This window comes from Ursus arctos, unplaced genomic scaffold, assembly GCF_023065955.2.
Source record: "Ursus arctos isolate Adak ecotype North America unplaced genomic scaffold, UrsArc2.0 scaffold_33, whole genome shotgun sequence".
NCBI classification, from domain to species: domain Eukaryota; kingdom Metazoa; phylum Chordata; class Mammalia; order Carnivora; family Ursidae; genus Ursus; species Ursus arctos.
Genome location: NW_026623019.1, coordinates 2,314,908 through 2,329,068, shown reverse-complemented (window position 1 = coordinate 2,329,068; position 14,161 = coordinate 2,314,908). Strand labels below are relative to the sequence as shown.

The 14,161-nt window shown below is 50.6% G+C and overlaps 1 protein-coding gene across 1 annotated transcript in view; it reads left to right on the top strand.

The window, feature by feature from the left end:
- The first annotated feature begins 4,920 nt into the window (after positions 1–4,920).
- The window catches only part of SHC3 (SHC adaptor protein 3), a 100,726-nt gene continuing 91,485 nt past the window's right edge, over positions 4,921–14,161 (top strand). Inside the window, exon 1 of the mRNA XM_026519187.4 lies at positions 4,921–5,446. Within this exon, the coding sequence (XP_026374972.2) occupies positions 4,991–5,446 (456 nt within the window). The 5' untranslated portion in view covers positions 4,921–4,990. The remainder of the gene's footprint in view (positions 5,447–14,161) is intronic.

The window sequence follows — 14,161 nt, the reverse complement described above, 5'->3', positions numbered from 1 at the left end:
GGACTTGTGATTTGCTGCCTGGTCACCATGGCAACAGAGCATGGAGGTGGTAGTTATGTTCTTGTGCTCCTTCCACAGAGAGGACTGAGCAGTGGCAGGGCTGGAATGAGGATCCCCCTACCTTGTTGTGGGATTGTGTTTGTGGGGTGGTTGGGTCAGACTGGCCTCCCTGCTCGGCCTCCCGCTAGCTGGGTCACCCTGTAAAGTCAACTCAACCTCTCCCGGCTTCAGGGTCCTCACCTGTCATATGGGGCAGTAGTAGGATCTACAGGATAGTGTCATCAGGATTGGACGGACTTACATAAAGGGCTTTCGGTCGAAGGCCTGCTGGGAAGGACCATCGGAGTGGTGGCCACTGAGGATGCAGGCTGAGTGGCTCTCACCCCATTGTTCACACGGGTGTGGGTGGCTGGAGCAGCCTGGATGGAGGGACAACATTTGGGTCTTAAAAGTGAAGAGACAGCACATGTGGAGAGGCGCTGACGCCCTGAGAGCTTTCACTGGAGCCCGCCACCACGCAGACAACAGCCTGGGTCCTGGGTCCAGGCTCGGGGGAACTGTCCATAGTGCTGAACTGTTGGGTTCAAGTGTTTGGGCACCAGGTTTCCACCCTCGAGTGACCTGTTCCAGAGTCTCCTACCACAGACATTCCTACACCCAGCAGGTGCAGGGCCTGCACCTGAGGGTCCCTGCAGAGAGCACATCTGCTGCCTCATGGACCCTACCCCAGCTCTGCCACCCAAGAGTTCTACTAGTTCTAGGTGTGGCTTGCGTTTCTTCCCATCTGAGCATCATGTGCACTCATTCTCTCTTTCTCTAGTGTTGGGCTATCCACCCTTTCCCACCTTGTCATCAGCAATAAACTCCCTTCCGTTTCCAGCCTCCTCAAAGGATGACCCCAACCTCTGGCTTTACTGAAGCTGAGCCCCACCCCCTCCCCTGCCCTCTGGTGTGGCTGCTTCCTCTCCCCACTATGCCTCAGGGGCACCACCAGGGACCTTCTGTTTCCATCCCCAAGAATGCAGGCTGCTGCCTCCCAGGCCCAAGACCACTGGGCCTGCATTTGCTCCTCCTTTGGTGGACATTTCCATCTCTGTCCTTCCTCCTTCCAGCCTCCTGCCCAACCCTGTTAGCCTGCCTTCCTCTTGCCCTCCCTCCCTCACTTGCATCCTTGGACGAGTCTGCACTCATCCAGCTCCTATGGAGCAGATGCACACTATCAGAGAAAACCAGTCCTCTTGCCCTGAGGGACAGTGCAGAGTCACGGGGGACACATACTGCCTGCAGCAACACCATCCTCTTCCTCATGGTTGGCGGAATCCTCTGCTCCCCTTCAAGTCAAATTCCTTAGGGAAATGGGCCCTTCTTACTTTTTAAATACAAACCTCACTTTCATATTGTAGAGAAAATCAGGTGTAACATCCAAATCAGGCATAAAGCTCTTCCGGCTTCTTACCACAGCCACAGAGGGATTTATCTTGGATTCAGCTCCTCTTGCCCTGCCCAGCTTGCCATTGCCAGGCTCCTGCGCCTCTGGCTTCGCCTGGGTTTGGCCAAGAGAGGGTACCTACAGGAGATGGGAGAGTGGAAGACAGAGAGGGGAGCTTTTCGTCCCCGTTCCCTCCCATCACTGCCTTCCCATCAGCTCTCCCTGGCAGCCCCTCCTCCAAGTTCCAGCTGGAATTCCACTGGCTCCAGAGATTCCATTGTCCTCCATCAGCCCCAAAAGTGGGAATGGTAAGAACCCTTAGTGAGATAGGAACGTAAAGGGAAGGAATCCCTGGTACATCACCTCCTTTGGACTCCCTCAACCCCGTCTCTGGAAGCGTCTGTTTACCCATATCTCTTCCTTAATCTGTCTCCTACTCATCCCCGATGATCAGCTCCCCAGTTCCTCCCTCTCTCCCTTACCTGCTCTGGATGTCCACCCTGGACTCTATCCCCAGGTGATCCATGCTGGACTTCTGCCTACAGCATGGGCAGATAACACTGTTAGGTCATTTTAAACCACTGATCTTGGGATTACACCAATAGGAAACCAATACACTTTTAAGTTAATAGATTTAGAAAGAGAAACCACAGTATTCTGGAAACCACAACATTCTGGAAAAGTTACTGTTGATGACCCCAGGCATTCTTGAGTCTGAAGGCTGATTTTATAGTGGTTTCCTTTCTTTGCTTTCCTTCTGTGCTGCCAGACTATGAAAATTTCATCGGTCATCGATCTCTACACCTTTACAGCCTGATAGTGCCTCAACTAGGCAGGACTGGCCCTGGGTGAGGGCCTCGGGCATGGCCTGGGAGGGAGGGCATGGGCTGCTGGGCTTACAGCTTCTGTCTCCATGCCCCCCCCCCCATCATCTTCCCGGAAAGTGAGGTCTTACTGTTCCATTGCGTCCCTGGAATATTAATTACCCTCTTTGATTACAGAGCTTCTCACATGCAGTACATTTATATTACTATGATATTTTAAAATGGCCAATTTCCCTCCTCTTGGCTCATCATAATAAAAGGAATAAAAAATCCCCTGTTGGCTAAAGGGTTAACCGTGGAGCTTTGGGTTTTTTTTTTTTCCTCCTTGGAGATTCAGAACGTGCACGCATGTTCGATGATCCTTTCACAAAAAGAATCAAGGGCGAAATGCCTAGGGTTTGAATGTGTGTTTGCTGTACATTCATGATAAATGCTGAACCGAATGGCACATTCATGGTTGCTTCTTGCTTGTAAATGAACCGCTGAATGAAAGTTTTGGGGCACAGCTCACCTCCAACAGAGGCTGTCCTGTTCACACTGGGAGCTGACCAACGGTTCTTCAATTTTCTTGCAAAACTCGTTTTTCCGCTCTCCATGACAGTGGTGCCTTCCTCCATGCATTTTGTAATCAGGCTAGCTTTTTTTTTTCCCACACTGCCGTTGGAATAAAGATCCCGCCTTTGATTGAAATGGAATCTTCCACTATTGAGCAAGCGTTCTTCAATGAGTCATCGGGGCGGCTGCTCATTGGCTGAGGCCGCTGGAGCCAGGGGATTGCCTGGCACTGGCTTGCAGGGCCCGGCTTCATTCACAGAATCGCTGGCTCGCTGCTAGCCCTTCCATTCACACAAACAGCCTCTCATTCACATTTTGCTGTTTTTGTCTGCTTCTAATGAAGAGCGGGGTTTGGGAATGATAGGGCGTTTTTGCTTCAGATTTAGGGGGGGTTCCGCTCACCATCACCATCGTCGATGGGGTGTGCACTTGCTGTTGCTAAGCGAGCAAGGGGAAGGGCGAGAATGAGTGCCTGCGCCCAGGGAAGGGAGCTGCCTCGGCCCTGCGCTCCCGCATCCCAGCGGCCGGCCTCACCTGCGGGCCAGGAGCCGCCCTCCGGGCACCTGGTCCATAAAGCTCTGCGGGGCTTGGTGCTTCCTGTGGCACATGCCTAGTCGTGGGTGTGAGAAGGCAGGGTGCTAGAGGTAAATTAATTTGCTTGCACAGAATTGCCTGGCAATTTGCACAGGGAGGTTTCTCTGTGTCAGGTGGGTTATCTCCATGCCCGGCCCAGACCGGCAGAGCCCGCGGTGCCAGGGCTCAGCGGGTTTGAGCCTCCACCGACCTTCTGGGGGACGCCAACGCCCCATTCTCCTCGCTGAGAGGAAGGAGGCCTGCGCCTGTCCCTTGCAGCCGAGTCTGACTCCTGAGACGGATTTGCTGTGTAACCAGAGCAGCTGCATTTTTTTTCTTCCTTAATGCAGGGTTGCAAAGCAGCAACAGAAGGGACATTGAAATGTATTTGTAGCATTTGGTAGGCATTTTTCCAGACCTTGAGCACATTCATTTGGGATAAAGCTTCAAGCCCAGCCCCCTTTTTGGAATGGATTCCTGGAGCCGGCTGCCATTCCTCAGAGAAGTCCTCTTCTTTTTTGGAAGTAGGTTTTCAACCTAACCTCAACTGAGAAAGGCTGTTGTCCGTAGCAGGGAACACATCCTCACTGGCTTTGTGCAGCTCTTTTCTTTCTCTTTCTTTTTCTTTCTTTCTTTCTTTCTTTCTTTCTTTCTTTCTTTCTTTCTTTCTCTTTCTTTCTTTCTTTCTTTCTTTCTTTCTTTCTTTCTTTCTTTCTTTCTTTCTTCTTTCTTTCTTTTTTTTTGGAGGAACTGCATTGCCACAAAGACACTTGTCATGGCTGCTCTGTTGACTTGAAAAGAAAAAAGAAAAACCCAGAAAATTAGTATTTTATGTTTATCTGGGAGTAAATATTCTTTTCTTTTCTGTTCTTTCTTTTCTTTTTTCTTCTTTTTTTCCTTTTTTTGGCTATTTACCAATTTCTGCTGCTTTCCAAATCAGAATTCACGAGGAGCCGCTGAAGATCTTATTCTTAAAAAGCCTTCGTCACATTTTAACGCATGGCTGTCAGACACTTAGGGGTTCCCACGGAGGGCTGAGCGGGGGACAGGAAGCCCTAGCACAGAAGGAGGGGTTTCAGAAAGTTCATCTGACCGTCCGAAGGGACTGGACTGACCTCTGGCACAGATGCTGAGTCGGGGGGATGGGGAGGCGAGCAGCCAAAGGTTGGAAGGAAATCTCTGGGAAGGTAGAAAAGGCAATTTGAGAATTGATTGGCTCTAGTGTGCTGTCAGTGGGTGTACGTATTTTTTTTCTTTTTTCTTTCTTTCTTTTTCTTTCTTTCTTTCGTGTGTGTGTGTGCGCGCTACAGGAAGTGATTTGCTGTGCTCCCCGGGCCTTTGTTGAGAAGGGTCTCCTCTGGAGTGAGTCACGCTCTCGCTGTGCGCAGCCCAAGCCGCTGGGCGCTCCCCTTCGGAAGCGATGCCTGGAGCGGCGCGAGCGTGCCGCCCTCCGCAGCCAAGCGCGGGGCCGGGGCTGCGCGGCCGCGGCGGCGCGGGCCGCTAGCGGGGAGGCGGCGCCGCTGTCCCCCGCTGTCCCGGCCGCCGCGTCCCGCCGGGCCGCGCTCGCCCCTGCAGCGCTCGGGCGGATGCGGCCAGCCCACGGAGGGGCATGCTTCCACGCACCAAGTACAACCGCTTCAGGAATGACTCGGTGACATCGGTCGACGACCTTCTGCACAACCTGTCGGTGAGCGGCGGCGGCAAGGTCTCGGCGGCGCGCGCGGCCCCGGCGGCGGCACCCTACCTGGTGTCCGGAGACGCGCTGCGCAGGGCGCCCGACGATGGGCCGGGCAGCCTGGGCCACCTGCTCCACAAGGTGTCCCACCTGAAACTCTCCAGCTCGGGCCTCCGCGGGCGCTCGGCGGCCAGGGCACGGGCGGGCGCGCGGCTCTCGGGCAGCTGCAGCGCGCCCAGCCTGGCCGCCCCGGACGGCAGCGCGCCCCCCGGCCCCGTCGCCCCGGCCATGCGCGCCGCCAGGAAGGGCCGGCCCGGCGACCAGCCGCCGCCGCGCGCCCCGCACGCCAGCGACCAGGTGCTGGGGGCCGGAGTCACCTACGTCGTCAAGGTGGGTGCAGGCGCGGGCCTCAGGGTGGGTCGCCGCGGAGGCCGGGAGGCGCGCGCTCCTTCTTGGCCAGCTCGCGGGGCCATGGGGACAGGGTTCTGCCAACGCGCCCGCTGCGCACCCGTGGGGAGAAGCTTTGCCATGGGTGACCTCACTCTGGCCTGCTTTCTCCTTGCCTTCACTCCCCTGGCCACATGTGTCCGGCCAGTGGCCCTCTGGGCATGGGCCCCTGTCCCTGGGAAGTGGGCATCAGGCCCATACAGTGAACACACTTGGAAGGACCCGACAGCCCTGCCTTGAGAAACGCAGGTGGTGTCACTACTTCTGCTATGTCTGCCCCAAGAGGCAGGGTGGGTGGTTCGGTTCCTGCAGCTCCTAGCAGTGCAGGCCAAAAGCAGTGCTGCTTTATGTAAGCCGGTTGTACTTTCCTACCCAGCAAGGTTTTCTCTGGTGTCTGCCTTTCCTATAATACCTAAGGGTTTTGGTTCACAGCAGCAATGGAGAATTTGGGACTGTTTTTCCCTGGGGCTGTAGCCTTCCATTTAAATAGGCTAAAAGGGGCTGAGCACGGGGCCTGGAGCTACTGGCTGGAAAGGAGGTTTTTCCTCCAACACAAAGAATTGTACAATCATGCCCAATGTAGTCCATAAAATTCCTCCCTTATACATATATTTTATGATGTTTAAAGAGCCAGCACCCAGCTCCCGTCCATGGGCCTGTCACACACTCCTGTCCTCCTGCCTATTGGACAGTAGTGAGCTGTCCCTGCGCCCTGCGGCTGGGCAGACACCCGCCAGACAGGGGGATGGGGGTGGAAGCGGCATTATTTGTCAGGTCACTTCAAGGCATGGCTGTTGGTTTAAAAAGAAATGAGACGCACACACTATCTCCACGGTGTGTCGTCAAGCACGCTGAGAAGCCTGCAGGGTGTCTAGCCTCCACATATTGGCTACAGATTCAGTGTAGAAATTCAGCAGACACATCCTCAGGTGTAATGTTCTGTCTTGGCAGTTTGGGGACCAAAGTATTAAAGGAAGCAGCTAACTGTGGATTATCTTGAACAGGTCTGACAAAGGAATGTGATCATCAGTGTTAAAAATGGGTCCTCTCCTCTGTTTGAGGCTGCTTTTTAATTCAATCTTCATCTTACCTTCTGAAAATGGATTAATTTATTTTACAGAAGGGATGCAGATCGGCATAAAATATGCACATCTGTTGAGTTTATTATAAAGGAATGTGAATATTCTTCCTGTAGTCCTTCTTTAAATTATATAACCAGGACCCAAACCAAAAAGAAAACAAAAACAAAAACAAGAAACCCTGACAACTTTGAGGTGAAACCATGGCACTGGAGTAGATGACTTCTAGTGTGCTAATATAATTGCTATCTCAAAAAAAACCACCCAAAAAACAAAAAACAGAAAAAGAGCCTACGTTTAAAATAGACAGACCTTGGCAAAGCTCTCTCTCTATGCTTGTCATGTTGAACATAGGAGGTAGTTTTCAAATGGATGGAGAATTCTCCAACTTCGCCTTTAAAGTTTTCCTTTAAAAAAAAAACCATTCCCTTGGCTTAGGGCTTTGCTGTTGCTTTTTGAAGAACGATCTAGTTCTAAAGGTCAGTTGTAGTTGATTTCAGATGAACACAGCAAAACAAGTCAGCACTGCAAGGCCATCCCGTTGGTGTGAGGTTGTGAACCCCGGCAAGAGCAGAGCTCACATGGGCAGAAGCTGAGTCTGCCAGAGCCTCTGGGTTTGGGGTCACATGATTGTGCCTCCAGTAATGGTGGCCCTAGCGTGCCTGGTTAATGCTCGGTGCCGTGAGACGTGGTCACGTGAACATCAGCTCAGGCTTACCCAGAGAAGGTTGGAAGCACACAGCAAGGGAGGTCAGATGTTAAGGACAATGTCTTGTGCACACGCTTGATTCCTGTGATCACATGGCGCTCTGTTGGTGCACATTTCTGCATTGCCCGTGTTGAGTTGAACATCACAGACTTATTCTCTGGAAAAATCACAAAACTGAAAAAAAAAAAACAAAAAACCTCTTAACTTGGTATTATTTGCTCATCTGTGAATAGTTTTATCAGTATCTTGGCTTTTTTCTCTCTGGTAGAGAAAAAGAGGCAATGTTTATTACATGACTGTACATCAACTGTCAATCTAAAGGCTGAGGGTTTGGGAAAGAACTAATTATTACCTTGGATTTAAATTTATTTCTAAATTAAGGAAACCCCCCCCCAGTGTTTTCCTATTTCTTAGAAAATTCATATGCTGTATAATTATAGGCTTTCCCCCTCGTAGAGATACCTGCTATGGCACTACGAGGACGCCGTATGCAAGATTTTTATTGAAAAATATTTCAACTCCCATCTGCTTACATGGGAGTGGAAACTTTGAAGTGCGGGAGTCTGGTGGGGTTTGCTCACCTAGGAAACATCAAACTATTGGAACAGCAGGTTGTAATCTTAATTAATGAAGGATACGAAGTTTAGAGACAGAGAAGGCTCCTGAGCAACAGGAGAATTCAGAGCTCAGCGGGTTTGACTCGTCCTGCGTGCCACAAGCGGGTCTGCCGCTGATACCGTGCCAGGGTCCTGAGCTCCCCCCGATGCAGACTCCAGGGCTGGATGGATGTCAGGAGGCTTCAATGGTGGGAGTTTTGTACCCTCCTAGTGTTGTGGGGTGCAGGGTTCTTGTCTCACAGAGTCGAAGGATGAATCTTGCGGACACTAACGGGTTAAGCGAAGTGAAAGTTTATTAAGTGAAGGTGAGAACAGAAAGGAAAGAAAAAAGCTCTCTAGAGTGAGCGGGGTCCCGAATGGTTTGCCACTGTGGGCTTTTAGGGCCAGACTTTTATAGAAAACTGACTAGAGAGCTTAAGTCTTCTTGAGGTCATCACTGATAACACCATGATCACGTCTCCTCTGGTTACTTTCAGTGGTCAGTTTGTAACTATCATGAAAATATCTCATCTCTGACATTTAAGACCAACCACGGGGGTCTCCTTATGTTTCCTTGTTTCTGGCATTTCTCCACATCGGGGATTTCTGGGAGCCTGGTCCTGTAGCCCGCTTCCCATCTCTCCCTACACAGCCCTTCCTGGCCCTTACTCACTAGGGAGGCCTGACCCTCGGTTTTCTCTTTTTGTAACACAACCAAATAGAACGATGAAAATTCTCATGACAATTCTCCAATCTCAAAACCATATTTGGACCTGGAAGGCAAATAGAAATGGTATTTACACTGCTGCCCACCTTGAAATTCTTTTGCCTCAAAGTCCAAGGCGACTACACTCGAGTGTCTGTGGGGGCTGCTGCTGGTCTTCGGCTGGTTCCAAGGGCGATTTTGGGGTGCTCCACACCAGGCCTGCAGAGTGAACAGCTTAGGAAAGAGAGACAGACATGGACAGGTTACTGGCCAAGGTAGGAGGGCCATCTGAAGGTCAGCATGGCCTTGAGATTCGGCCCTGACCCCACCTGATGGGTGGCAGTACAGTGGGGACTGCCCTGGGGCACACCACTGGCCCCAGGGTCCCCAGAAGAAGAGCTCCGCCTTAGAGCACATTGTACCACTGACTGAAAACCGGCAAGGAGGTGACTACATTTAGGGCCCACCCCAGTGCCCACGGCAAGAATTGGGAGCCAAGTGAGGAGCGGTGACCTCGGGTGCTCACTGGTCACTCTCAAAACAGACAGGAACAGTGACCTGATGCTAAATACCGTGGTGGCCCCTTCGGACGTCTGCAGATAGCCATCTGCTCTTACCCCAGTCTTGGTTAGGGGTTATTTGTAGGAGTTTCTAACAATCAGAGAGCCATGGACTCTTCTCCTGATACGCTGAACTGTTTTTCTTTTGGAACGAAGACTTGTTTTTACAAGAACTTTTTAAAAAATTATTCTGTTTCTCCCATTTGTGAATCTGATGATATTTGGGGGGTATAAATTATTTGTTTTATTTATAAATGTTCTATTGCTCTTTATAGATGGTCTTTATAAACGCACTTACTCTAAAATTTATTCTAAATTCTTTTTTTCCACTTGCCTCAGTGTTGTTAAAAATACCTTTACTCTTCTGTGTCTTAGTGCTGTATTCCTGTGACACCATGAGCAAAGGCCATCACACGCTTATGTCAAGTATAGCCGTGAGACCTTATCATGGTGGGATTGGTTGGATTTTGTTTTAGTTCTAGATGAACAAAATTGTTCTTTGATGTGGAGTAGAACTTTCAAAGTTGATCAAAAAATGTTTTTTGAAAAATCTCATAATATGGGTGGCTTACATGTAAATATTAATGGTTTGAAAAAGTTAAAAGTTTAAGAAATTCTTTTGAGATTGATAGACAAAATTACTAGTTTATTCTGGAGAGTGTATCATCTCTCTTTTTATGTGACACAGTACAGCCAGTGTGTTAAATATGTGTGCACTATGCACCACACACACAGATACACACATGCACACACACAAGTGCATGTGCACATACAGGCACATACACACCACACACACATGCACGCACACACACCGCAGGTAGACAACTTGTGATGACTTTGAACAGGGGTGATTTTCTTTCTTGTTAGAAAATACTAAATGTCATATGTCCAGAAATACCTGATTATCTCATTCATTTTTCCGTATTCATGTTTAAGAGAAAATCATTCTGGGAAAGATAAGCTATTGATCACACTTTAATCCTGCAAAGCGTAGACTTCTTTCTTCTCTACTTCCCCACCGTGTTTTATCTTTGATTTTGTCTTATTGGTGAGGAATGCACGATACATGTTATTTAAACAAAGTAATGGTAAGGGAGAATGTGGGCAGTGAATGTGTAAACCTACATACAAGGCTGGCTTTCCAGCCAATAGGCTCGTCCTGAAGGATGTGCGAAGCCTGCAGCTCCTCGCTTGAATGTGGTGCCTCGGCGCAGGGACGTGGCCCCGCAGAGTGGCCTGGCTCTGGAGGTGGTGGCTGGGCAGCAGGTGTCATGGCGGGTATCATGGTGGGGCAGTTCCTGCTCCCATTGCCCCAGGGCCGGCAGAGAGTGGCCTGCTCCGCGGTGTCTGGGCTGTGCTGCTCAGGGTTGGGGCCAGACCGCATGGCACTGCTGCCTGGGATGTTTGGCGGGCTCAGAGGAAGTATGGTGAGAACCCAGCCTGTTAAATGAAAATTGTCAAGGACCAATGAAGTCAAATAGAATTATTTAATTCAGAAATGAGATGGTTTCAGATGACATGGAAAGAAATGGCCAGTCGTGCATATGTCCTGAGTAAAGAACAAAAAGAAAAATTTGAATTTTAGCATAGAAGAGCTCTAGTGTGCGGTGGATAAGGAGTGTCTTTATGGTGGGGGCACTGAGCATGGGGGTGGCCTCCTTTCTGAGTGGGTGGGCCTCACAGGGTACTGATTTTCAGTTGAGGTAAAAACCCCACAAACCATGCTGTGCCCGTGTTGTTTCACCCGCTGTACCCCTACCCCAGGGCTGGGACCGCAGCCTGCAGATGTGCCCAGCCTGTGCCTTCCAGCATGAGGACGGGTGGAACCCATGTGATGAAATATTTCCTATAACCCTAGTTTAAAAAAAAAAATCTGAAATAGTTGCTCAATTTTTTCAAGGACTTTTTAACATCTAGTGAGATAAATAGGTATTTTTCACCTTTTTCTGTTGATGTGGTGAATCATTTATCTTTGTAACATATGTGTCTCAGCTTCCTGTTTGAACGCTCTCTGCTGGCCTTTGCAGACAGAAGTCTGTCCAGTTCCCCGGCAGGAGACACAGACGCTCATGGTCTAGCACCGTGTCTTGTCCCCTGAGCCCCAACACTGGCCACAGGAAACAGCTGGTTCCCCCAGACCAGCTGCACCTCTGGCCTTCGCTTACATTCTCCCCGTCGGGGCCCTTCTTTCCACCCGTTCTTGGCCTTTATTCTAATAAAGCTCTGCGAGCTAAGGATCTCCCCGTAAGGGCCCCAGGCTCCCAGTTTGCCTCGTATTCATCACTTTGATCCCTAGCAGGTGCCTATCACGGGGCCCCTGAGAACCCAAGAGAAATCAAATGATCCCTGCTCTCAAAGAAGTCACTCCTTAAGGGGGAAGTCACTCCTTAGGTTTCCATGTGCGATGAGGCCAGAAACTGTGGGGAAGGTGATCCACCAGCTGTTCCCAAGAGCCCCCTGAGGACAGAGCCTCAGGTAGGCAGACAGTGGCAGAGACGGAGGGAGAGAGGCAGCTGAGGGGCAGCAGGGAATGGGACAGAGTAGAGGGGACTGGTCGGGGGGGGGGTGACCTGGGGCCTATTTACGTGCACTTGGCTATTAAGAATGTGACTCCAAAGAGGCACATTTTGGACTCTTTTCTATTAGAAAATTGCTCGATAATTATTCTTTCCATGAACAGGCATGTCTGCGTGGCCCAGCCAGAGTCCTCACAGGCTGTTCCATAAACGGGAAGCATGATTAGCAGACCCACGAATTCTCTTTAAAGCTAATTATGGGAAGGTTTCGGTAAGAGAAATCGGCTTTAATGAGAGCTGTGAGTGGTCATTATGAAGTTAAATATTGTATAGCCGGATTCCACCAGGACATTTCCACACAGAAAGCTAAGTCCCGAACACTTCCCAGTGCCCCCACCTCCAAGGAAAGCACCAAATTTATGAAAAAGCCGAGGGGGGGGGGTGTTTTGAAGGCACCATCAATCCCCCATGGAGGGGATTGTAGGTTGTGAAGGAGGTTCAGAACTATTTTCCAGAAGAACTGTATGATCCTGTTGAGCAGGGAATGATGCGCCATTGGAAACACACAAATAGGTTCATGTCCAGGAAACTGCTGGCAGCCAGGGGAGGCTGGAGCGCACCTGGAGCTGGCAGGAAGGCCTCACGGGGGGCAGGGATGAGTGCAGGTCCTGGGAGACCGTCGGGTCTGTGCAGGCAGGGGCTGGCAAGAGTCAAAGCAGGAAACCCACTGGAGGTGAAAGCAGGCTTGGCGTTTGCCCAGGAATGGGGACGACGTTCCACTGGGCTGACCCAGGTCAGAGGGAAGGGAGACATCAGCTGCCATGTGTCGGTGGCTCGGGCTGCGGTGCCTTGGAGTCGGGATGCTCCCCATTTACTGGAGGGGCCCGTGTGCACTGTCCCCTGGCGGATTGCTGGCATTTGCAGGGCAGATCTCCTTCCTCACCAGGCGAGGTCCCCGAGGTTATGTGTCCCCTCCTCCGTTTCTCTAAGCTAACGTTTCTTACTCTGCCGCCGACAGAGCAGACCAACCTCACTGTTTCTTGCCTTCTCTGATCTGCTCACATCCCAGCCTGCAGATTCCTATGTAAGACTCAATCCATAGAAGGAATCTGGTGGACTTGCCATTCAGGCTATTTTTAGAGTTTTGCCCTGTCCTGAGGATAACCTGGGCCTTAGTTCGTATGCCCACACAACAGGGGGTGAGTTCATCTTTGCCTGAGATCCAAGAAACGGGGGTAGGGCTTTCCTTACGGCTGGTTCCTTGTGATCTCCAAGCAGCATTATTCATGATTTCCAGAGTCACACTTCCTTTTATTAAAAGGCTCAATGCACACTCACCTCTGCCACCCACCCTCCATGCCCACTGCCTGCTAGAGGCCACTGGACTCCTACAGGCTTCCAGCCACAGCACCTGCCATCAGGGCTCAGAACTACAATGGAGAAGGCCAGTGCAATGGTCCCGGGGGATTATGCCACCTGCCCAGCAGAGGGAAAGTCCTGTCACAAACAGGGTGGGGGACGGGGTGGGCAGTGAGTTCTGATGTGTCCACACCCCGTGGCCACATGCAGCCATTTACAACTGAGACAGGACTCCTGCCGTGGTTGACTGGAAGAGATCTTCACAAGGGATAGTCAGGTGAGCAGAGAGCATGATGCTATGATGTGTGTCATATGCACCCATTCTCGTGACAGAGACAAGTGCAGAAGTGGCTGCCTGTTCCCACAGTGCTTGCAGGAGCCTCCAGCAGTCCGCCCTGAGCCGCTGCCGGACTCCATGCAGAAAATCAGCAGGGGTACGCAGGACCGAGTGACACTCAACCACAGGAGCCAGGGGCCACGCATACAGCACTCGGTAAAGCCGAAGCAGGGTAAACATGTTTATTGGGTGCCCATGGAGCAGCTGACAAGATAGACCATATCTGGAGCCGGAGAACGAATCTAAGCAAAATGATCAAAATCCAGAATGGATTCAAATTAGAAATTCATGAAGAAAGACAACGGGAAAATCTCCAACACTTGGAAATTAGGCAACATGCCTATAAATAACAAAGGACAAAGGAGACGTTTCAAAGGAAATTTAAAAATACACAGAATTGAATGAACATGAAGGCACCACATATCAAAGTCTGCGGGACGTGCTAGGACATAGCAGGGAGGGACGTTCGCGGCAACAGATGCACGGGAGAAGAAAACATTTCTCCCACCAATAATCTAAGTGTCTTTCTCAAGACGCTAAAAAAGAACAAAATACATGGAAAGAAAGCAGCAGGAAGGAAATCACAAAGGTAAAGGCAGAAATCAATGAAATGAAAAACAGAAAATCAATAGAAAAAAAATCAATGAGATGGATAAACCCAGCAAGATGGACAATAATGAAAAGAGAGAAGACAGAGATCACGGTGGCAGGAATGGGACAGGGGCTGTCTCACACACAGGTCCCACCACGTCTCCTGGCTGGCCCTTCGCTCTCCAGTGCAAGCATGGCCCACAGC